General features: G+C 39.7%; 1 protein-coding gene across 2 annotated transcripts; it reads right to left on the reverse strand.

Annotated features, from left to right (window-relative positions):
- Positions 1–182: 182 nt before the first annotated feature.
- LOC143885189 (26S proteasome non-ATPase regulatory subunit 12 homolog A-like) lies at positions 183–23,317 on the reverse strand. Of its 2 annotated transcripts, XM_077389239.1 has the most exons (12): positions 23,161–23,317; positions 21,750–21,938; positions 19,953–20,060; positions 19,735–19,839; positions 19,487–19,543; positions 19,197–19,393; positions 9,195–9,294; positions 9,010–9,122; positions 8,716–8,869; positions 8,557–8,634; positions 531–752; positions 183–426 (listed from the first exon to the last, which is right to left on the reverse strand). In XM_077389239.1, the coding sequence occupies exons 1-11, from the start codon at positions 23,161–23,163 to the stop codon at positions 534–536; spliced, it is 1,323 nt and encodes a 440-aa protein (XP_077245354.1). In that variant the 5' UTR covers positions 23,164–23,317; the 3' UTR covers positions 183–426; positions 531–533. The 2 variants fall into 2 exon arrangements, with proteins under 2 accessions (XP_077245354.1, XP_077245353.1); XM_077389238.1 differs by having other exon boundaries at positions 183–752.
- Positions 23,318–23,956: the final 639 nt, after the last annotated feature.

The raw sequence follows: 23,956 nt of genomic DNA on the forward strand, positions 1-23,956 counted from the left end.
TATGCTGCAGGTGGAAGAAAGGTAATGGACACATGAGTTTTTGAAAATTAAACACTGAAAGATATTTTGATTAATTTATCTATAATCATGCACCTTATTGGGCTTCGGCATTGCTTGAAATTAAAATGGGATGGAATGACAGAGATGAAGATATCCCAATGATAAAACTTGTAGAATAAACCTGAAAGAAAATCGATCCATGACATTACATTCCAAATTCATTAATTCAGTGGAAAGACCCTTTGTGTGTAAAGTGTACAAATGTTCTTAGGTTCATCCTAAATGGCATTTTAAGGGTTCTGCATCCATTGGTATCATCAAGAGCAAAAGTATAATGAGAGAGAAAAACAAACAATATGGAAAACTGATATAGCCTGTGCTGCTGATGCAGAACAAAATAGAAAATTTCATTTTACTGCAATCTGCCTGCAGAATGAAGAATTAAAGCACAATCATTTTAGTAGTCTTATTTCCTAATAAGAAGCTATGGTAGATCTCATGCAGGATGAGTTCTACCTTAGTGAAATTACCTACTATACTTTGAGAACAGACTTGTGAACCATGGTCTCCTTGTGTATTTGATGGCAGCTCTTCTCGACCACATCGAGCAATTTCTCTAAGTTCGATGCCCACGAGTTGAGGATGTCATTGCTGTCCTTGGCTACCTGAAAGCACACTATTCCCATTGGCCTGTCGATCTTTGCTACCAGAGATTTAGAGACCACCATATCTGAGAGGTGCTTCTCTGCTTCCTGAAATTAACACAGATGCTCAAAACACATCAATTTTTGTGGAAGTATTTCGTAAGATGAAAGATGGATTGAATTTAAATCATATGCTTTTGTTTCAGAAACCACTGCCATCCACTTTGAATAAAAAAGCACACATGCTGATTTCTGGATTGGATCAACAATCCCAAGGAAACCTCTAACCAAAGAACACAAGGTTTTCACAAAATCACAAGCTCAATTAAAAAAACTATCAAGCTAGCTATTTTCTAATATAACAAACAGACAAGATCTTCACAAAATCACAAGCTAGATTAAACAGGAGTCCATGTAACTATTTTTTTTTTAATATTGGCGAAGATATATTAATAGAAGACTGAGGGGGTCCCCCAAAAACATACACGAGGAAAATAAAACTCCCTAGGGACAAAACCTGACCCGGGAAATACAAAAAGGATTAAGGAGGAAGAAAGTCGAAAAGATCTAAATCCTGCTTCGATACGCCCTCCTTTGCCAACTTATCAGCTACAGCATTGGCACTTCTCCTCACATGCTGAAAAGAGACCTGCATGCCTTGTAATACGTCTTTCATCTCGTCAAATAAGTGAAGAAATCGCCACGGAGGGCCCCTTGGGCCCCTCAGCCATCTTATGACGTTCAAAGAGTCGCCCTCCACAATACACCTTACTGAGTGGCCCCTGGCCTCACTCAGGATCAGGATGCCTCGATGCACTGCTTTTACCTCCGCTTCATTCGAGTCTGCTATGCCAATTGGACCCGAAAAAGCCTTGAGTACCGCACCATGACAATCTCTCAAGACTCCTCCGATTCCTGCCAACCCAGGATTGCCTAAACTTGAACCATCAAAGTTTAATTTGAGGTTACCTGCAGGAGGAGAGCACCATATCTGTTGCGGGACCGTCACATTTTCGTGACTGTTGCAAACAACTCTCCATCCTTCCCACAGATCAAACGCCGAAATGAATCGAAATAAAGGGAGGGCTCGCGCCCAAGATATAGAGAGGGCAATGACCTTAATAAATAAGAAGTGGGCAGATTTAGCCTTTCCCTCAAACAGGCGAGAGTTCCGTTCGACCCAGATGACCCATAGAAAAGCCAACAGAGAGAGCCACCACAGGCGCTTGCCTTTTTTACCCCAAGGTGAACAATACCAGCCTTCAAATAAGTCTTGCAGAGAGGATGGAAAGACCCAATGTAGTCCAAATCTGTCCAAAATTTTCCCCCATACTTCCCGAGCTACTCGACAGTGAATGAAAATGTGGTCTACCGATTCCCCAGACGCAATACACAGAGCGCAATGGTCAATTATTAACATATGTCGCTTCCGCAGAAAATCCACCGTTTGGATCCGATTTTTTAACGCAGACCAGGCAAATAGACATACTCGTGGAGGAGCCTTGATGTGCCACACCTTTGCTTCCAGAGCATTAACCTCAGACGGCACCAAACTGTGATAGAAAGAGTTGACCGAGAACCCTCCTGACGAGGTAAATCTCCACAATCTTCTGTCATCCCCTGATGAACTAATATAATTCTGCTCCAGCAACTGAAATAAGCTTATCACCGATGGCATCTCGCGCTCAAAGAAGTTCCGACGAAAGAGGGGGTTCCAAGTAACTTTACTCACAGAGCGCTCATAGCACACTTTCACTAAAGCTGACTTATCCGCCGCGACTAAGAAAAGGTCCGGGAATAAATCTTTTAATGGGGAGCTCGAGCACCATTTTGAGAGCCAAAAAGAAATTCTATCACCGGAATACACTCGAAATCTAATTCCGAGATCAAATTGAGGGATAATGCATCTGATATCACGCCATAATGTCACTCCAGGTTTGTTGAATCTGTTGAGAGAAACCCACTCCCCTGAATCAGCCCCATATTTCCCTGAGATGACGTTGACCCACAATCTGTTTTTTTCTTCGCCAAACCGCCACAACCATTTTCCCATCAGTGCTTGATTTACCTGTTTTATCCTTCTAATTCCGAGGCCTCCGCCTTTGGTTGACTTACACACCTCTTCCCAGCTCACTAAGGCCAGAACCCGCTTCTTATCGGATCCCCCCCACAAAAATCTGCGCTGAATTTGTTCTATACGCTTGATCACAGACACAGGGCATTTACATAAGGATAACTGATAGAGGGGAATGTTGGCCAAAACGGCCTTGATCAATGTTAATCTCCCTCCTTTAGATACCAATTTCATTTTCCAAGTATCAAGACGACGTTCGATACGTTCCACAATAGGATCCCATGCCTCTTTAGGAGGTCTCCCTATACCTAAAGGCAAGCCCAGATAAGATGCCGGCAGACTATCCAACGAGCACCCCATAATACTGGCGAGTCGAGAGGCCCCTTCCTCGCTTAGATGCACCGCATAAAGTCTGGATTTAGAGAAATTCGATCGGAGCCCAGTCACTAATTCAAAGCACCTAAGAATTGCCTTAAGATTAAGAATCTTTAAGGGCAAGGGAGAGCTAAAAAGGAGAGTATCATCCGCAAACTGCAAATGCGAAACTTCGACCCCATTGACACCACATTTAACCCCGGAAATCAGCCCCTCCACTTGCCCTTTCTTTAATAACACGCTAAGGGCTTCCGCAACAATAACGAAGAGAAAGGGAGATAAAGGATCCCCTTGACGCAAGCCTCGGGACGATTTGAAGAATCCTTTAGCAGAGCCATTAATGAGGACGGAAAAATATGCTGAAGATAAACAACTTCGGATCCACCCTCTCCACTTCTCACCGAAGCCCATTCTTTGTAGAAGATAGTCTAAACACTGCCAATCGACCCTGTCATATGCTTTTTCCATATCCAACTTACAAATTACTCCTTGCTCACCCGATCGTGCCATCCAATCCACCATTTCGTTGGCCACTAGTGCACAATCTAATATTTGTCTCTGGGCTACAAAAGCACATTGATTCTCTGAAATGAGAGATGGAAGAACCCTCTTTAACCGCTCCGACAGAACTTTCGACAAGAGCTTATACAGACATCCAACCAAGCTAATAGGACGAAACTCCGACACTCTCACTGCTCCTTTGGTTTTTGGGATTAGAGCAATAAACGTTGCACCTGTGCCGCGATCCAGCACCATGCCTGCGTGGAAAGCTCGAAAAAAAGCCATTATGTCGCCCTTCACATACTCCCAGCAGGACTGAAAGAAAGCGAGACAGAATCCATCTGGCCCCGGAGCTTTATCACGGCATATCGAGAAAACCCCCTTCTCCACCTCCTCCTCTGAGAACGGGCTTTCCATCCCCATAGAACTAACATCATCGAGAGAATTGAAAACCGCCTCGTCGAGCCTCGGCCGCACTATATCATCTGCAGAATATAATTGCTTGTAGAAATCTAGGATTTCCAATGTAATCTTCTCTTTGCTATAAGATAGGGATCCATCCACTTCTAATACCTCGATTCTATGGTCCTTAAAAATAAACAGGAAGGGAAGAACATAATCTTCAACGAGTAGAAAGGAAAACCTGTTGCACGAATGGTCCAAAACATTAAAAGACTTAAAAATTTCTCAAGTAGTTAATGCTTTGGGGGAGTGATGTAATTTATCACATAAATAAACAACAGGGGTAGCTGTAGGGAATAGGTATTAACTAGATAACTCACTGAATTCCTGCAAACAAAATCACTGCAACTCACCTTTCAGTAGATCATAAACCAGAAATACAAAGAACTGCACCCAAAGATTTTAGATCTAGGTTGATTGCAATCATAGTCAATTTCAATAGAAAACATTGCTGAAATTTGCAGCACTGCTCTCAAAAATGGAATTTTGTTTCAAGAAAAAAATCCCACGAACAAGTTTTTGTAGCAAATTCACAGCAAAACCTGAAGATAATTCTTCCGGAATTCTTCCGAAAACAACTACTCAAACATCTTTATTCCAATAAAAAACTACTCCAAAAAAGAATTCAAAAGTACATTATATAACCTTCTCTTGGTTCGTTAAAAAAAAAACAAAATCATTAAAAAAAAGACTAAACAAATTGTTACTGTTCACATTAGTGTTCACATGAATAGTAATTGATGGACCCCCACCAAAAATAATAACTTAATAATAATGTTCCTATAAATAAAACTGATGAAGGACCATCCTTAACTAGAATTAAGTTATCAACTGGGATGGTGAAGCCAATCATGCCTGTTAGGGTGTTGCCTTTTATTTTATTCATAGGGATTAGAATGGGTCTTTAATAAGTTTCAGTCAATAAGAGCAAATTAATAATTTTGAGTTTGTCACTTAAATCACTTAAAGTGGCTTACGTTATACAAAAGGGCCCACCTTACTATTCTCAACACTAATCATGTAACTATTCACAGGGCCTTAATTTAGCGCAAGTTGTAAGAGGTTTTATTTATTTTGGAAGTAGTAGGAATAACGTTCTAATACCCAGAACCACATGGTCAATGAGCTTGATTTTGCCTATATATGTAAGGCCTTTTGGCCCCACTAACCATTTGGTCAGGGGCTTGAAGAAATTGCAGCCCTTGAAATTCCTTGACAGCTTAGGTGTGATTCTTAGGAAACCTGGAGTGATTCGAGACACTCTTCTTCCCAAATATGTTCTTTGGTTTACTTATTTTAATTGAGTTCTTGATTTCCTGACCCTTAACCTGTGTGTTCTGCTGGAGAAGCAATCCCCTACACCCCTGCTACTCAGCCAACCAATGCCTTATTATTCCACACATCTTTCCAGCCTATTTCCCATCCTATATACAACCAAAAGCCCAGTTCTACATCCTTCTCTTGAAACTATTGTTGATCTGTTCACAAATCCAAGATATATTTTTAATTTGTCTTTTCTCATTCCTGAACACCTACCATAGTCCTTGAGCTCCCTACCAACAATCATAAACCAAAAAATCCCTATTCTTTCAAACACCCAATAGTCCCTTAACATTCAAGAAAACACATACATCAGTCCCCTTACTTGATCTGCTAGTCCTAAACCAGGCCTGCAGACACTATATTTGTACCATCATATATAGAAAAAACCCCGATCAAATTGCCAAGGTCTCCCTAGCAAAATGGGACATACATCCATGGGTAACTCATTAGAGTTGAGACACTATTCTTGTATTTGTTTCCTATAGAAAAGAAAACCAAGTATAGTTGAGACTCTTACCTCATTAGAGTTATTCAACCATGCAAATTTGTATGGTTGAGAATGTATTTCTATCTTTAAATTGAGCTTCTTCACCGCCTATTGAGAAATCACGTTCTCACCTCTTCCTGAATCCTCATAAGCTTGGCTCTATGTCCTTTAATAGAATACATGGTAGAGAAAATGTTATGTTTCAACCAATATCATTCCTTGTTCTCAGGAGTATGGAAAAGGCTCCTACTAATCAAGCAAGGGTCACGAGAGTCTTCATAAAGCAGTAAAGCACATTACCATCCTCCTATGGCACACCTCTAATGTCTTTATCATGTCCTTCCTCCTAGACTTGTTCTCCCGCATCTTCTCCTATTTCATCTTGTGTCAGGACTTGTTGTCGAGCCTGAGGATATTCAGATGAGATGTGTCCCATCTTTCTACATCGAAAACACCTCACAATGGCTCTATTAGGAACTGTTTTGGACGAAGTCGCTTGTGGAGCCATGGAAGTACTTGTGCATGGTTTCAAGGGCTGAAAAATATCTTGATTTGGACCATGTTGGTGCACATTTGAAGCTGCTAAGAAATTCGGCCAACTGCTGCTTGTAAACAAAAGAGGTATAAATGGTACCCCCTTTTGAATTTCTTCAATAGCTTGGGCCTTTACTTGGGCGTCGAAAACAGTCACAAAAGTATGGATGCGTAAAGCATCATGAAAGGAATTGCCTCAAACCGCACAACAACATTGCAACTAATTGCTTTTTGGTGTCTCCCCAAAAATTTGTTACAAACAACTTATAGAACTCTTATGTATACTAAGCAACCATTTGCATACCTTGTGTGTGCTTATGGAGCCGTTCGTATAGGGTTTTGAAGAGCTTGCCAATAATATTGAAGTTGTGGTGCCTAAGGGCAGCATGAGTGAGATGTTGATAATCTTGAGTATTGGCAGCCAAGGTTTTAAATTTCGGTTTCAGTTTTTGGTCGCCACGGAAACGTATAGAAACAAATGCAAATGATAGAATTTTAAGATGAAACTTCACGAAATGATAGAATAAGGATAGATGCAAACTTGGAAATCATACATAATGGTTGAATGACATCTAACACCCCATGACACGCGTCATTGTGCATGTTAGATAGTTCAGTACATATTACATGTGATTCATATATATATATATATATATAATACAGGGATTTGATAGTGTCCATCGTGAAAGCCATTTCGCGGATAGTCTGTTGCATCTGATAGCAGCCACCTCGTGAATGAAGACAAAATCTGCCCAAAAGTGAGCCTCTCTGGCTGCTGTCAGATGCAACAGACCATTCGTGAAATGCCTTTTGCGATGGATGCTAGCAAATTCGTATTACATAAATTACATTTAGCATGCGATTCATATAAGGCTACTGATATTTGTACTACCATGTTTGATAATGAGACAAACACACCTTGTCTTTTCCTTTTTAGTTCGCTGTTGAGAGCTTTGGGGGAATTGTAATAGCGTTTGACAGCTAGTTAAATAGTAAAATACAAGAGTTTGTGTCTTTATTAAAACATGGTATGGCCAATGGAACTTATTTTTAGTCAAACATATTCACCTAATCAAATACATATATACAAAAATTAAGGGCAGTGATATCCTCCCCCCCCCCCCTTCTGGCGGATAAAATCATCCGTTAAGTTTAAAAACCAAAGAAAAACGTTAAAGGGGGTGAATTTATCCATTTGGGGGGATATCAATTCCCAAAATTAACACACACACGCATGCCCGCCCGCCCGCACACGCGCACGTGCACACACACACACACAATGGCTGTTGATGATAAACTAAAAGGCATGAGAGTAGCAAAAAAATACAACGGGGCCCACATGATTGGGCAATATAAACCATTCATTTGTCGGTCCCCAACGTAGATAGGCTATAACCCAAAAACTCTTCTCCATGGGATGATCCAAAGTCCAAACCCTTTGATTTGCAGAGGTTTCTACATCATACATTCCATTTGAAACCTCCACAAATCGGAGGTTTAAGCTATCGGAAGTAACCGTGAACACAAATCAGTTCTGTAACTGAATTTACGGGCTGTTATACAAGATTTGTAAATTTAGAAAAAACTAAAGCAATATCAATTGTCAGTTTATGAAAGATCAGTTAGATTCACAAATCCATCGACACGAAGTCACAATATCAGTACTTAGTACCTACTAACGAATCTTCAAATCTAGAGACCATTTCATGCATGTAGATTGTAGACCATTTCATGCATGTAGATAATATTAATAACAAATCTATTGAGAAATGGGTAACTAAGGATTAAGGAATCTGTTGAGGCAGAAAATAAGTACTAGAAGAAAAGAAAATGGTTAACTAATGTTTGACATGCTATGAGATAACCAAACTATTCCAAACTCATATTACAAGAGAATTATCAATACACAGAAAAATCTCCCGTCCGAGTCTCTATAGAATATACTATGGAACTGCATTCCTAGTTGGAATACAAATGATTGGCATCTATCGTACAAGTTGTTAGACAAATCCTAAGTGGAACATTTATACGGTAGCATGAATAAAAGTGAAAAATGAGGAATTGAGGGTAGAACATAATGCATGATGCACACGACAGAAGTACTAAAAGCGTATTAGTTGCTTTTAAAGTCGTCCAACAAAGCAAAGGTATTAAACCTGCAAACTGAGGCACAACAACTCTGCAACTCTCTTCAAAGTAATCCGTGAATAATATTTCGAGACGACCAAGATGTTCTGAAAACATATACGTAGCGTCAGAAAACCTACAAGGGGAAAAAATCAGAACAAATAGACTCATTTGCAAGGGATAATTACATGTTCAATAATTCTTTCTCTAAAATCTTCAGCCGCTTTATCAACTAAGGAGCCTCCAAGCATATTCTTCTCATTCTCGAACTCCTCCTTATATGTTTCCCAAAGAGTCGTCCACTGGATTACCTCCATCGTGACTAGCTGTTTCAATAACAAACTGGTTGTGCAACCATCCAACAGGAGAATCAACATAGGCAGACATCAAAAGATATAAGATGGATGACATTTGCACAGTTTCAGGAAAAAAAGAAGCTAGAATGACTTCTGAGAAAGGCAACTAGACCACAAAAGACCTACCGAAAATTTGGAATTTCTGTGAGATTTTTATCTTCCAAAGTAGAGTTCAGAAGACTTGACTGCATCGGATCGTGAGGCGATAACACCAAATACCAGCAAATTTTCCTCAAGACCTACATGATAAAAATCTAATCAGAAGAACTTCAAAAGGCTTTGATAAAGCAGAAAAAGGTAATTGTGATTACCGGAATCCACTGAGATGGATCGTCTTTCACTGATGAAATCTCATAGATAGACTTGTAGCTGCGGCAAATTTCTAGGTAATCATTGTTATGCGAATGATATCTACATCATAAAAACACATCCAGGTTAAGCGCTTCCCCATTCCTTATGATAACATGATTTTTTGAATTTCAATTAAAAAGCTAACATGATTCTATATACATTTAGGCAACTGTTTGGATATTATGATATATCTAGGAAAAGAGATAAAATCCATTAAAAAAAAAAGAAAAAACAGAACAAATTCCAACTAAGCCATTAAAAAAAATAATAATAAAATTCTTACTACTGGCTCAGAAAAGATTAAATGGAAGAATAAAAAATTTGAGATATAGTCCATCGAACTCCATAAATAACCTTGTGAGTTGCTATCCAGAAGTAAGCCTATCAACACTTTAGGAAGGTACAGTCTCTATCGAAATTACATAACAGCCATCAAGAACAGAGAATTTATTCCATCATTACAATCTTTTTTTAAATGAAGATTAATAGCACAGGGGACTGATATCCACACAACCATGTTTTGATAATGGGATGAATCACCTTGTATCACACTTATTTAAGCAGCTGTCAAAAGCTATTACAATCCCCAAAAAGCTCTCAGCAGCCAATTAGAGAAGGATAACAAGATTATTTGTCCCATTATCAAAACATTGTTGTGCAGATATCAGTCCCCATAGTATAAATAAAAAATACTCATGAATCTCCCAGTTGAGCCCCAAAGCTGAAAAACCATAAACTAGGTCCAGAAGATCAATATGAAAGAAAATTAACCACACAATATAAGATAACATCTTGAGTCTTGACACACTGCAGAATAAGAAACAAAAACCACTTGATGCAACATTGCGGAAGATGCAATTTATGGACACATACATTTGAGCATTTTATGAACTTATAAAACAGAAGACACAAAAGAACCTCCAAGCTGACCCAAAGCTGAGAAGCCAGAAACTAGGTCCAGAACGTCAACATGAAGGAAAATTGCCCATAAAGTAAGTGTCATCTTGGCACACTGTTGAAATGAGCAACAAAAGACCACTTGATATAGAACAATAAATGACATTGAATTTAAGAAAAACTTTTCGGGGGGAAGGGGGGATCTCTATGTTCCCAAAGAATGAGAATTTGTGATCTATCTCAATCACTAAGATGGGTCAAGAAATGGCCAAACAGATCTAAAATCCAGTAGGTGATGGTCGCAGTGAGTCAATCAAGAAATGACCATTTGATTGAGAGTTCATCGCAATTTCCTTTGGAATGATCCATTTCAAAAAAAAAAAAAAATCCTTTGGAATGATTACACATAATTCGAAAAGTCCATCTGATTATTTTTTAGGGTGATGATATTTTCACCCCCTGCAGTACGCATTCGCCCCCCTTATAACGTGAACAGTGGCCAACTTTAATACTTTTTGACGTCAAATCTCGTTAAAAGGGGGGAGAATGCGTGCTGCAGGGTGGGTGAAAATATCATCGCCCTTTTTTTTATTTTGAATAGAAGTCCATCTGATTAATTAGAAGCAAGTATGGATTGGTCCACAAATGGACTTCTTTGAATAAAAATCCATCTGTTTATTCCCTTTTACCAATTTCAAATTCAAAAATAGGTATAAACATTGTCCCCCACATTCCTTCGATTGACGAAAGGAAGTTGATGGAATGTCCCTCACAGACCAAATGTTGATAGCGCCAATGCATAAACATTGATTTTTGCCCTGATCTTTTGGGTGTTTCTACTTATAGACCGAAACAATATCATATTAGCACCAGCGTCGTTCTCTCTCAAATCTTTGAATTTCAAATTCATGATCATGACTCGATCTTGCCGTTCCGTATTTCAGATTTTGGTGGTATACCCAGAACACGTTTCACCGTGGGATTCAGCATGTCATTTCAGAACCTGTGAGATATGCTTGGAAGCTGGGAAGAACAGCGGCAATCATCATTTTACTTAAATTATACATTTCAAACTTTCTATTCCCCACGGTTGCCTTTCTTTCCAAAACCTACTTAGCTAAGTTTACATTAGGCTAAGTTTACATTAAGTTTACATTAGGCTCTTCTCGAACCATCGTCTTCTCTATCTCGACAATGGTGTCTCCTCCTACACCCAGATCTTCAAAATCCAAATCCCCAAGGCTGAATCTTCCGGCTGATGTTCTTGAGCATGATCCTACTGAGAGCTTGTAGAGACTCAAAGATTTTCGGCGCATCAATCCGGTCTTATGCTCTGCACAAATACTCATGGCTATCCCTATTACACTCTTTCCTCTTAGGGCCGCATCCCCCTAAAAGTTCTCTCGAAGCTTTCAATAAAATGTGGAAGACTACTGATCCTGTCCTGAGTAGCAGCGCCAACAACCTTGATAATCCTAATAGTCATAGACGATAACGTCGTCTAGGTTTTTGCAAAGAACATCCGAGTAAATGAAGTGTTTCAAGGGAAAGGTTATAGAAGACGGCAAGATCGTGAGCCTCCACATAACGGTAACCCATTATCTACTAGTTTCATCCCTCAAGTGCGTCTCGAACTAGAAGCTCCAGGGGCAAGGGCGTTGTACGAGGCGAAAGATTTTCAAATTTCGTATCTAAGCACCCACTGAGTACTAAAGGCGGGAGACTAACCTGGTCATAATATCCATAGTCGTCAACCCGTGACTCGTAAGAGTTTTTGACAAGAACAAAAATTTAGTTGAAAAAATATAATTATATATCAAAAGATGAAGCATGTAAAAAAATATAACCCAATAGCACATAGATAAAGCACTAAGCTAAAAACAGAAATAACTATATGCGCTTGTAACTAATATGCACAAAAATAATTAAGTTCTGGTTGGAACTTAAATCATGGGTGAAAACCCTTCCTTCTTGTAGATTTGTATCCGCCCATGATTTATGGGATGGTTGGAAGCAGATTTGTGGTGGTTCAGGCCAAGAACCCAAGATTGTTCGAGACTGGGAGCCTCCCAGACATAATTTTTTGAAGACCTTTGACGGGTCTAGCATGGGGTACCATGGTCTTGTCAGAATTGGGGGAGTCTTGAGGGATGAATTTGAAGCTATGAAATGGGCTTTTGTGGATCCCATTGGAGTCGCAGACACTAATGAAGCTGAGGTGCATGCTATCTACCAAGGAATAAGATATCTTGAAAATGAAGATTTGAATAAGGTAGTGGTAGAAGAGACTCGCTCAATGTGATAAAGAGGCATAGTGGCTCTCACTCCTCTTAGAGATTTGCCTCTTTCTTCGATGAGATCCAAGGTAGGGCGAGAGATGCATTGATTTCTTTCCATCATATTAGGCGGTCAGCTAATGGTGTGGCAGACAGTTTAGCTAGAGATGGTGTCTCTAGGGAGATAAGTTGAACTATTTGACTTCGTCTCTCCTTCACCCTTGCAGTGGGGCCTGTTCTTGTCTTTCTTTTATAGACTCCATCGGTCTTTTTTCACATTTAAAGAAATTGCCTAAAAATAATAATAATAATAATAATTAAGTTCTAAGTTCCAACTTCCAAGTTTTCAACCATCAAAACAAGAAAGCCAGGGCCGAGTAACTCGACTTGACTCGTAAGAATCTTATTTTTTCAACTCGACTCGTAGCGACTTGTAAGAGTCAATAGATGACTCGTAAGAGTCTTCAACGGAGGCGAGTTACCCATGCGACTCGACTCGAAAGCCCAACGACTCAACTCGAGAGTTGACACGTAAGAGTTTGGCAACTTTGATAACATCACTTGGGCCAATCGAGTCGGACTTGCTTGCAGGAAATGCAGCTGAGGCAGCAGAGTAATCCAGAAATGCCAGATTTTTCGCTAGTTTGGGGTGTAGGATGCCGACCGATGATAGAAGCTGGCCATCGAACCGAGGAACCTTCATGCCAGGTGGCATCTCAGAAGACATGTGGAGGAAGGGACATCCTATCCGCCACGAAGATCATGTGCATTGTAACATTTTTTGCGTTGTGGAGTATGTGCCTGGAGCAGCAAACAAGGGCTTGTCACTGGTGGTCCCAAATCAAGCCAATGTGAGCCTGGAGTGCGGTCGGGGAGTCACGAAGCTCTCTATGGATTGGATTGTGAGCCTCATAACGGGACTACTTGGGGTTGGACTGGAGCTTCGTCTGAAAGATTATGTTATCAAATTAACTCTAGGGTTAACCAGAGTATCGGGACTAAATAGATTTTTCATCCGGGATATACAGAACAATGGTCTCTCCCAGTCAAAAAGGCGTTGAAGAAATGATATGCTTATAGGCAGGTACACAGTAATTGTGGAACTTAAGTCTACCCTCCTCCCTGATGTGTGCCGGCTCAGCCTCATGTCATCTCGGATCATTGCCCCTTGTTATTAGACCCCATGCTTGAGTCGTGGGGTCATATTCCATTCAGGTTTGACTTTGAGTGGCTGGAACTCCCAGAGATGGGGAGAATGGGAGGCTAGTGGAGGGAAGTTGTAACTTCGAGCCCAGTTGATGTGACGATTGGGTAAAACCTTTGCTACATTAAAATGAAGATAAATGAGTGGAACCAAGAGGCAAGGAAAATGGGTTAAAGAAAAGCATGGTTCCTAGAGAGAATTCGAAACATCACTAGTGCGAATGAGGGGTTGTGCCAGTCTAGCAGAGGTGGAGGAGATGGGATCCTTCAAGCAAGAGTATAACCACATGATGTTACAGGAAGAGACCTCGTGGAGGCAAAAATCAGGAGTCAGATGGCTCAAGGAGGGAGACAAAAACACACCATATTTTCATGGTATTGCTAGTGCTAAAAGGCGTGGAAACCGAATTACCTTCCTCCAGGTGGACAGAACACTCAGGGAGGAGAAAAAAAGTGATAGTGAAAGAGATAGTAGACTTCTACAGGCCTTAATGCATCTGACTATCTGAGGGTGGTCCCCGCCAGAAACTAGATGGGGTGCAGTTCAACAAATTGGAGGAAAGAGAGATTGTGTCCCTAGAGAAGCCCTTCAGTGAAGATGAGAATAGAGTGGGGCTTTTTTCTCTCGGAGAACCGAAGTTCGGGCCTGGACGGCTTCCACCTAGCCTTTTTCCAAAGTTGTTGGGATTATGTCATAGGATCTCGTCAAATTCTTCTCATAGTTTTATTATGGTCTAGAACTTGATAGATGAACCGGGGCCACCTTTATTGCGCTTATCCCAAAAGTTAAAGGGGGTGGTGAACATAAAGGACTTCAAACCAATTAGCTTAGTGGGATCCCTATATAAGGTTTTGGCAAAAGTATTAGCAGAGGGACTGAAAAAGGTATTGCCTAACTTAATCTCTAACAACCAATGAGCATTTGTAGAAAAGAGGCAAATTCTTGATTGTGTGTGTTTGTGGCAAACGAGGTAGTAAACTACTACTTAAAGAAGGGGAAAAGGGGATTCGTATGTAAGTTGGACACAGAAAAAGTGTATGATTGAGTGAGAGGATTGTCTGGACTTTCTTCTGAGAAAGATGGGCTTTGGTCGGTGATGGCGATTATGGATTAGGAACTGTATTTCCTCAGCATGGTTCTCTGTCCTAGTAAATGGCTCCCCTAAAGGATTCTCCAAGTCCTCCAGAGGACTAAGGCAGGATGGCCTTCTCTCTCCGTTCCTATTCGTTATAATGGCAGAGACACTATGTAGGATGATTGACAAGGGGAGATCCCAGGGTCTACCAGAAGGATTTATGATAGGGGAACAAATATTGGAGGTCTCTCATCTTTAATTTGCAAATGATACTATGTTTTTCAGTGCCCCAGAAGTGGACAGGTTCAAGATCAACGCAATCCTCCAATGCCATGAGAAGGTGACAGGTCAAAGATCAAACTTTTACAAATTAAGAATCATCGGCATTCATATCTCGGACGAAATTTCGGGTTCGTAGGGACATTGGGATGTAGGAAGAGGGCATGGGATCTGATAGTAGAGGGGGTAGAGAAGAGACTAAACACATGGAAATGGAATCTGGTGTCTTTGAGTGGAAGAATTACTCTAATAAAAGTAGTGTGAGCAAATATACCAATCTACCAGCTATCGAGCTTTAGATGTCCTACGAGTGTCGTAAAAAGAATTGAGCAAATCCAAAGGAGATTCCTATCGGGGGATCAAAAGGCAAAGACGAAATGCATCTAGTGAGCTGGGAGGATGTTTGCAAACCAATTAAAGTTGGGGGGGGGGGGGGGGGGAGGGGGGAAAGCAGCCTAAGAAGTGTAAATATTTCTCTACTTGGGAAATGACTTTGTAGATGTGGAAAGAAAAGTCACAAATATGGGCCCAAGTTATTGAATGCAAGTATGGTATGAGGCAGGACATTGGAATTTTGGAATTCATATGATAATCTTAGACGCAGACAGTCTAGAGGGAGATCTTAAGGCAAAACCAGAAATTTATAGAAGGGATCAGATTCAGAGTTTATTCAAGCAATAGACAATTGGGACATTTCAAAAAATAAAATAAAAAATAGACAATTGGGGTCAAGATGTCCCCCTCAAGGAGAATTTCTTGGATTTGTTTGCGGTGGTAGTTAATAAGGAAGTATTTGTTAAAGATTGTTTTGAGTGGACGGAATATGGGATATCATGGAAAATTGACTTCATAAGGAACTTCTTTGATAAAGAACTAGATAGGGAGGCTGGATTAATATAAGTGTTGGGGCCTGCTATACCAAGAAGACTTGGTGAAGACAAAAGGGTTTAGATCTGGAATTTGTATGAGGTATGTAGAGTTAAATCATTTTATTAGTACCTGAATCAGCCTGCAACCCCACTTCTTACTAGATTGTGAAGCATTCCAGCTCTGCCCAGAGTATGTGCATTCGGATGGACAGCCTGCCAAGACAACATACTTATTGTAGACTACCTGCGCAGTACACAATTGCCAACCATTGTGTACTCCGCGTGGTGGGAAGGGAGATAGTAGACCATATGTTCCTCCATTTCGGGCTAGCCAGAGAAGTATGGAGTCGAATCTTTAGAGTAGATTCGGCATCTCATGGGTTTTCCCCGGGAGACTTGTTGATCCATTAGAGGGATGGTCCTTCGTTCCTTGGCGCAGAAGACGAAGGATTTTATGGAATGTTTCACTACCAGCCACGCCATGGATTTTATGGAAGGAAAGGAATGCTAGGATATTCAGAGGAATGGCTAAAATCCCTCACTTTCTTTTCTTAAAAGTGATTGCTTTAAGTCTCTAACTATATCCTGGGTAAAGATCCTCCCAAGCTTCAAACCATATCCTGGGTAAAGATCCTCCCAAGCTTCAGGTTTGTCTCTGCCTACGACTTGTGGCAAAGGTGGAGAGAAGTGTGCAATAGTGGCGACCAGGTGTCAGCCCCAACCCATGCTTGAGCCCCACCTGGCCCAAGTACCTTTAAGCTAAACTTTGACAATTCCAGCATGGGGAACCCCCAGTCCTGCAGGAGTTAGTGGCCTCCTCAGAGATGAGTACGGGGCAACAATGTGGGCCTTTTTCGTGTCCCATTGGAAAGACAGATTCAAATGAAGCAGAGGTTAGAACAGCTCTCCCAGGGATGAGGATGATCGAAAGGACCCTCCTTGATAGAATGGTAGTGGAGGGTGATTCCCTCAACGTCATCAGATGGTTAGAGGGAAGTCACATTTACCCATGGAGATTCGCTCCCTGGATAGATGAGATTCAGGAGCGGGTGGCAGACTCTTCTATCTCCTTCCAACATGTTAGAAGATCGACTAATGTAGAAGCTGATATGTTAGCCAGGAAAGGTGTTCTCTCCCAGGGACATATTGTATTAAATCTCGCTTGAGGCATTTAGTCTTTGCTACGACCATCTCGGTCGCAAGGTCTTCTCTCCTCTTCATTTAATAAATTGCTTTATCATTCAAAAAAAAAAATGGAAGGATACATTTTCTGGAACCTTGCAAGAAAAGAGATGAAAGCTCCTAACACGTGTCACAACAATTAGATCAAGCTATGGAGGAAGTAGTATAAAAAGGGTTGAACATTTAAAATGGTGGATCTTTGGTTTTTTATTCTCTTTAAAAGAGAAGTTGGTAGAGGATAGGGGCATAGCATTTCTCGGGGAGAACAAAGACATAGTTCCAGGATTAGAGAGATCAAGAAATCCTTGAGACAAGCGGGCTGCAACTATCATTATTCATACAAGAAATGATTTTTTTTATATTTCAAACTAAGAAAACAAATGATTTTCGTTAGGATTCCTCAAACTAGATTACATATCACACCCATCAAACCAAGATTTCAATATGGGTGTGTCCTTGTAGGCCATCAACAAATTCAAGAAGAGAATGATTGGTCTTCAACCTGCAGGGTTCCAACCAATCCTGCAACGGAAGAAAGCTGCCTCGAAACTCCCTTTAACACCCAAGAAACCATTGATCAAGAACTCAAAGAACTTAGTGAACTTATCCATATATCATAAAGAAAAAGGATTGGAACTTGAAAGCTATTCGTCCGTACTCTACTAGTCTGTTTCTTTTTTTAGTCAAGGCATGGTTTGCAAACATGGGCAAGTTTGAGTCAGCATGCTTGACTCAAAAAATGATGAATAGGGTCACTACAAGGATAAAAATCTTAGCAATGGGCTTGTATATGCATTGTTTCTAAGATGTATCATCTCTACTAGTGATGGACTGATTGATAGATTCTAAGAGTTGATATTGAAACCCCTTCTTCTTGAACCCAACTTTGATAGATTCGAAATCAGATCCAAACCGTCAGGAAATCTTCGCATAAGACCTCCACACGCTATATCCCTTCATTTCTTATAGTTCTTTTCCCCCTTCTTCAAAGATCAACTTGAGCAATTTGATACACCATCTTGAGTTCTTCGCATGAGATCCGGAGAAACTAAAGTCTTCTTCCCTTCTTCCCTTCCTTCTTCCAAAACCAAAATCAACAAACCTCCAAGACAGGGCACAGAAACCCTAGCAAAGAACCACAGCAATCTGTACTTCCCCTTGAGTGGGCTCAAACCCGTGTAGAAACAAACTTTCAATATCTCCCTTTTTTGTTTATATGGGTCACCACCTAATCCTATTCAGTGGGAGAATAATCATGGCATTGAACCTTTGCACCCCAATAACAAAATCAGAACATCAAAAATAAGTAAAACAATTGAGGCATTCCATAACTTGTAGCCTTGAATATCTGAGGTCCTCTTAAAATTAGTCCCAAGGTCTGAAAGCGGTATTTATGTGTCCAATGCTATCTCCATACCATATTAAGCTATGATTTGTGTACACGGACATGAGTGTCGCTTGTCGACACGGACACGGAGTGTCGAAAACACAGCAAACTCCCAAGATTTAGAAATTGGGACATGCCTAAAATAGAAAGTACATATAATCATGATTTGGGGTCACGGATTCGTGTGCCGAGCTTCGACAAGGATATGAGGTACCTAGCATGGCTACCAATCATTCAAAAAAAAAAAAACACATGGCAACCCCTAAAAATCTAAAAATAGTGTCACACTCAAACACATACATATAAAGTTATTGTCACTTCTAGCAATACACTTAAAAGTGTCTAAAGGAGTGTGGACACGGGTGTCGTGTCGACACGACACGTGTCAGCAATAAAATTCAAAGTGTCGGCCAAAACATAGATATTAAGTGGTTTTCCTCAAAGACAAGCTAAAGTCTCCAAGGGAACTGTTAACAAGGTCCCCAGAAGATTACACATGTACTAATGGTGACTCGGAATTAACTTGAGTCAACTCTAATGCCTAACAATTAGATGTAAAACGACGCATGGACCAATGTCGCATAATTAATAAAATGCACACTCACTGCAGTAGCAAAGTAATTCAGTTGGAGACGAGCATCAATGCAATGATTGCAAAGCACTGAGATGGGCTAAAGTTACAAGTGGATTTTCAATGCAAACAGCGCAGCAACATGTACTCATACTTGAGTAAAGAATGAAAAGTAAAAAGAAATGGAACAAGAAGATTAATCAGATATCATTATCACCATACCGAATCATTAATTCATAATAGATCCGTTTCAACTCTAACAGTGAAGGTATATCTGCAGGAGCCTCTTCTACAACATTATCACCTTCCTTCGGCTTTTTCTTCTCTTTTGAAGTATCTGCATCGAATGCGCGAGGACTAATTTTCCTTGAGAGGATCTGTGCACGCACATAATCTTGACGATCCAAGCACAAACGAACCTGAAAGTTTTAAATTTCAATAGATCAGTTGGGACATATACTAGCATTAGCACATGTTAGAAATGATTATCATCTACAAAGGAAATGTCATACTTGTTCAAGGATAAATGCTATCTTTTCTGTTTTCGCCATTGCTCCAAATGTTTCAACCTGTAATAAAATAACATCAATAGAGAACAGTCCAAAAAAAGGACCTCCTTAGCTCATGCAGTAGTTGCTCTGTAAAGACAATTGTAATTTGTAAATAAAAAACCAGCCAAGCCAACATTATCCAGTCATCCAATTTATACTTTGTTTCTTATAAATTATGAAGAGATATTACGATTCTAGATCAAACTTACTGCAATTTCTTGCATCAAATCAGCAGCCTCAGCAATAAGGCCCTGTTCTTCCTTGATCTTTGCAAGTTTCTTGATCAGACGTGCCCTCTCTATTTCAACATATATCTGAGAGACAATGTAGATAAATGAAATAAGCAATCTAAAATTGAAAAAGAGTCTATGCTCCAAAAAGGAAAAGCTAGAGCATAGCCATCTTGCAGAATTTCAAAATGGCTCACCTTCCCAGCAGAGACACTGTTCAGTGTCTTGATTAGCTCTATGCGTGTTTCAATATCCGGTGTCTCATCAATGTATTGCATGGCTTGCTGGACCATTGCAGTTACTGCCTGCATGTCAACAAATTAGACTGTCAACAACATAAGGAAAGACATGCCACCTAAAAGACCATACCTGATAAAAACTTCCAATACAAATACATCAACGAATAAAAAAAATTAAATTTCCAAACATAACTATGTATCCCTTTCAAATAATTCCATCAGATTAAAAAGACCATGTGGAGAAGCCTTACAGGAGTTGGGAAGCACAGCTACTTAAGCACGTTAAAAAACAGCATAAACAGCCAACACTGATATGTTACAATGGCTCAAAAAGGAAAGTGCACTACTTAAAAAAAAAAAAAGGGCGGCCCACTGCACGAGGCTCTCGCCATTACGGGGTCTGGGGAGGGCTAGATGTACGCAGCCTTACCCCTGCTTTGCAGAGAGGCTGTTTCCGTGACTCGGACCCGTTACCACCAGGTCACAATGGAGCAACCACTTCACTCACCAGAAATAGCCACTGGACCACGTGAACCAAAATAAATAGCCATTTGTTTGGCCCAATCAAGATCAGAGTCGCTCGCTATCAAATGCACTTCTTCAAGAAGAATCAGCTTCAATTTTATTAGAAGAGGTAGTCTAAACTGAAGGGCCCCTTGCATAAATAAGGTGAGAGGGCGCGCCCATTGGTTGAAAGTTGTCAAAGTGCATTTAATGCCATTGACTTTTACGTTTTCTGTTTTATCATAAATTCCCTCTGACAACTTTCAACCAATGGGGGCGCCCTTTCACCTTATTTATGCAACGGCACCTTCAGTTTAGAGTTTAGACTCCCTCTTATTAGAAATCGACTCGGGCAATAATTTATACATGCAACCAATGGAATGCTTTGCAGAATCCCTCTTTTGGAGGCTTTATCTCACCCTCCCATAGCTATTTCCAAGTTCCTTGCCAACTATGACCCCATACTCTTTTCATCTGTCTTGGGTATTACCAAGCCTAGCTTAGCATTAGCAAATCACAATAAAGCAGACCACCCAACTATGGTAGCAGCCTAGCAGCATAAGGGAACATAAATCTTACCCAAGGTTATGTCTTCCATGTGCCTGGACCTACATTCTTTCAAGCTTTTCAATTCTTTGTGATGTCCAAGCTCTTTACTGTTGAATAATTTACTGAATTTTTTAAGTCTTAGCTGAGACAATCTCTTCCAATGTCCTTTCAAACCCTCCAAGTGTGTTATTTCCAATATAGGGCTCCCCTTCCATGTTTAATCATCAAATATTTATAATAAAGAAAACTCAAATCCTATTAACTCATCAAACACTAGAACTAGAAAACTCCCTACCAAAAGAAAACATACTACTAGAATCCTAGAGGGATTAGAATCATTTACTAGTGTCCTACATCAATCAATAACGAGATTATTAATTAAAGAACCAACACGGTTTACAGTATTCAGAGATCATTGACACAATCAACTACAGATGCCCACCAAAGTTATTCCAGATAGACAAATACAATAGAAAGAGAACCCGGGACAAAAAATGTTGAGCACTTTTGCACCTTGAGTGTTTTTTCTCTCATGATAAGCCTCATTCTGTAATGGATAGGAGTTACAACACATTCATTTCATGGGCTGAATTATATTTAAAATCAAAACACATTCAAGTATGTACACAGATAAAGCTCCACATGAGAATGCAAACATCCATAGACAACAATCCTAATCTCTCTTAGAAATAATCCAAGTACCTGCTTAAGCTGGCCCCTTCTCTTGGACAAAAGAATGATTTGATCATTTAGTGTCTTCCATGCACGAGCCTCATAGCAAAGCTGCACTACAGCAGTAACGGCCTTCTTGATTCCGGCAACATCACCAGCAAGCCTCATTTGCTTTTCCTGATTCAAAAGAGATTCAATGGCGGCATCGAGATTCCCTTCCTGCAAAACCCCAATAACATCAAATTAATTCTCCTCTCCCTCGTACGATAATAGCATTCCAATACCCAAAGTTTCATTTTCTTTTCAAAAACGGTTAAAGCTGAGTTATCAATGTAAATAACAAAATAAATAAGTAAAGAGATATATAGATTCGTTCCTGCAAACATAGCATAGCTAGTCTACTACTAAAAATCACATACTAATGTATCTACAAGAAGGAAAAAGAGTGAAACCCAAGATGCTCAAAAAAACCCCTAGAAACTCAGAATAGCTAGTCCAGTAGTAAAAATCAGACACAAAAAGAAAAAAACCAAGAAACTCGGAATAGCTAGTCTACTACTAAAATCACAAACTAATGTATCTACAAGGAAAAGGAAGGAAAACATATATGCTCAAAAAAAAAAAAAAAAAAAAAAAACAAACTAAAAACCCAGAATAGCTAGTCTACTACTAAAAATCACAGACTAATGTAGCTAAAATCACAGAATAATGTATCTACAAGAAGGAAAGAGAGTGAAACCATATATGCTCAAAAAAAAATCTAGAAACTCAGAATAGCCAGTCTACTACTAAAATCATAAACTAATGTATCTACAAGAAGGAAAAGGAATGAAAACCTATATGCTAAAAAAAAAACCCCTAAAAACCCAAAATAGCTAGTCTACTACTAAAAATCACAGATTAATGTAGCTAAAATCACAGAATAATGTATCTACAAGAAGGAAAGAGAGTGAAACTAGAGATGCTCAAAAAAAAAATCTAGAAACTCAGAATAGCTAGTCTACTACAAAAAATCACAGAATAATGTATCTACAAGAAGGGGGGGGGAATTGAAACCCTAGATGCACAAAAAAAAATCCTAGAAACTCAGAATAGGTAGTCTACTACCAAAAATCACAGAATAATGTATCTACAATAAGGAAAAACATTGAAACCCTAGATGCACAAAAAATTCCCTATAAACTCAGAATAGCCAGTATGCTACTAAAAATCACAGAATAATGTATCTACAAAAAAGGAAAAAGAACGAAACCCTAGATGCTAAACAAAACCTAGAAACTCAAAATCTAAATTAGAAAAGAGAAATTTGTGCTATTATTCAAGGTAATTACTATCAATGCATGAACTAATTTCAATTCAAATAACATCATATTCAACTTGAAGATTGAAACAACAAACAGGAAATTCAAGATCTGAGGGAAAAAGGAAAAAAAAAACTCACCATTTTTTCAGACGATTCGTAGCGAAAAAGAAAGGAAGAAAAACCCTAGACAAGGAGCGTAGAAACGAAGAAAGAACAAAAAGACATCTAGAACAGGAAGAAATATTTAAGGGGTTTTTTTCAAAAAGAGTCTCCAACTATAGCGGTTTTGCAAATAGAGTCCTCTAGTTTATCAATTTGCAAATCAGGTCATCGCTCATGGCTTTTCATTGTAAATCAGGTTCTGTGATGATCCTAACGGAGGTTGAATATTGAAGCCACAATATGAGTGGAGCCCACATTGTTGGGGTGATCCAAACCGTTCATTCATTGAGCCATAGCTCCAAGAAATCTTCTTGGTAGGATGATCCTAACGGAAGTTGAATATTGAAGGATCGTAGGGTTAGGATCATCTTATGGAAATGATTTTCTGGCAATAAATGAACGGTTTGGATCACAAAAGCAATGTGGGCCCCATGGTATTTTTTGGTGCACGTGCACACACGGTCGTCTGCCATATAAATTCTCTGTTAAAAGATAAAAATACCCTTTGTTCCAATTTTTGGTAGTGTCAATTATAAGGATTGTTAAGGTGCTATATACATGTATAATGCATTTAAGGTTGTTTCGACCGTTCATTTAGTGGGCCCTTGTGTAGATAGGGTGTGCCCAAAAAAACTTCTCCATATGATGATTCTAGCCCTATGATCTGTGGAGGTTTTTATATTGTGCCTTCAATTTTAAACGTCCAGAAATCGGATCGTTAGGATCATCCCATGGAAAAGATTCCTTGGGCACACCTAGGGCCCAATGAATG

This window comes from Tasmannia lanceolata, unplaced genomic scaffold (genome assembly GCF_043159265.1).
Source record: "Tasmannia lanceolata isolate RefF3 unplaced genomic scaffold, GAP_Taslan_0.1 ptg000008l, whole genome shotgun sequence".
NCBI lineage: Eukaryota > Viridiplantae > Streptophyta > Magnoliopsida > Canellales > Winteraceae > Tasmannia > Tasmannia lanceolata.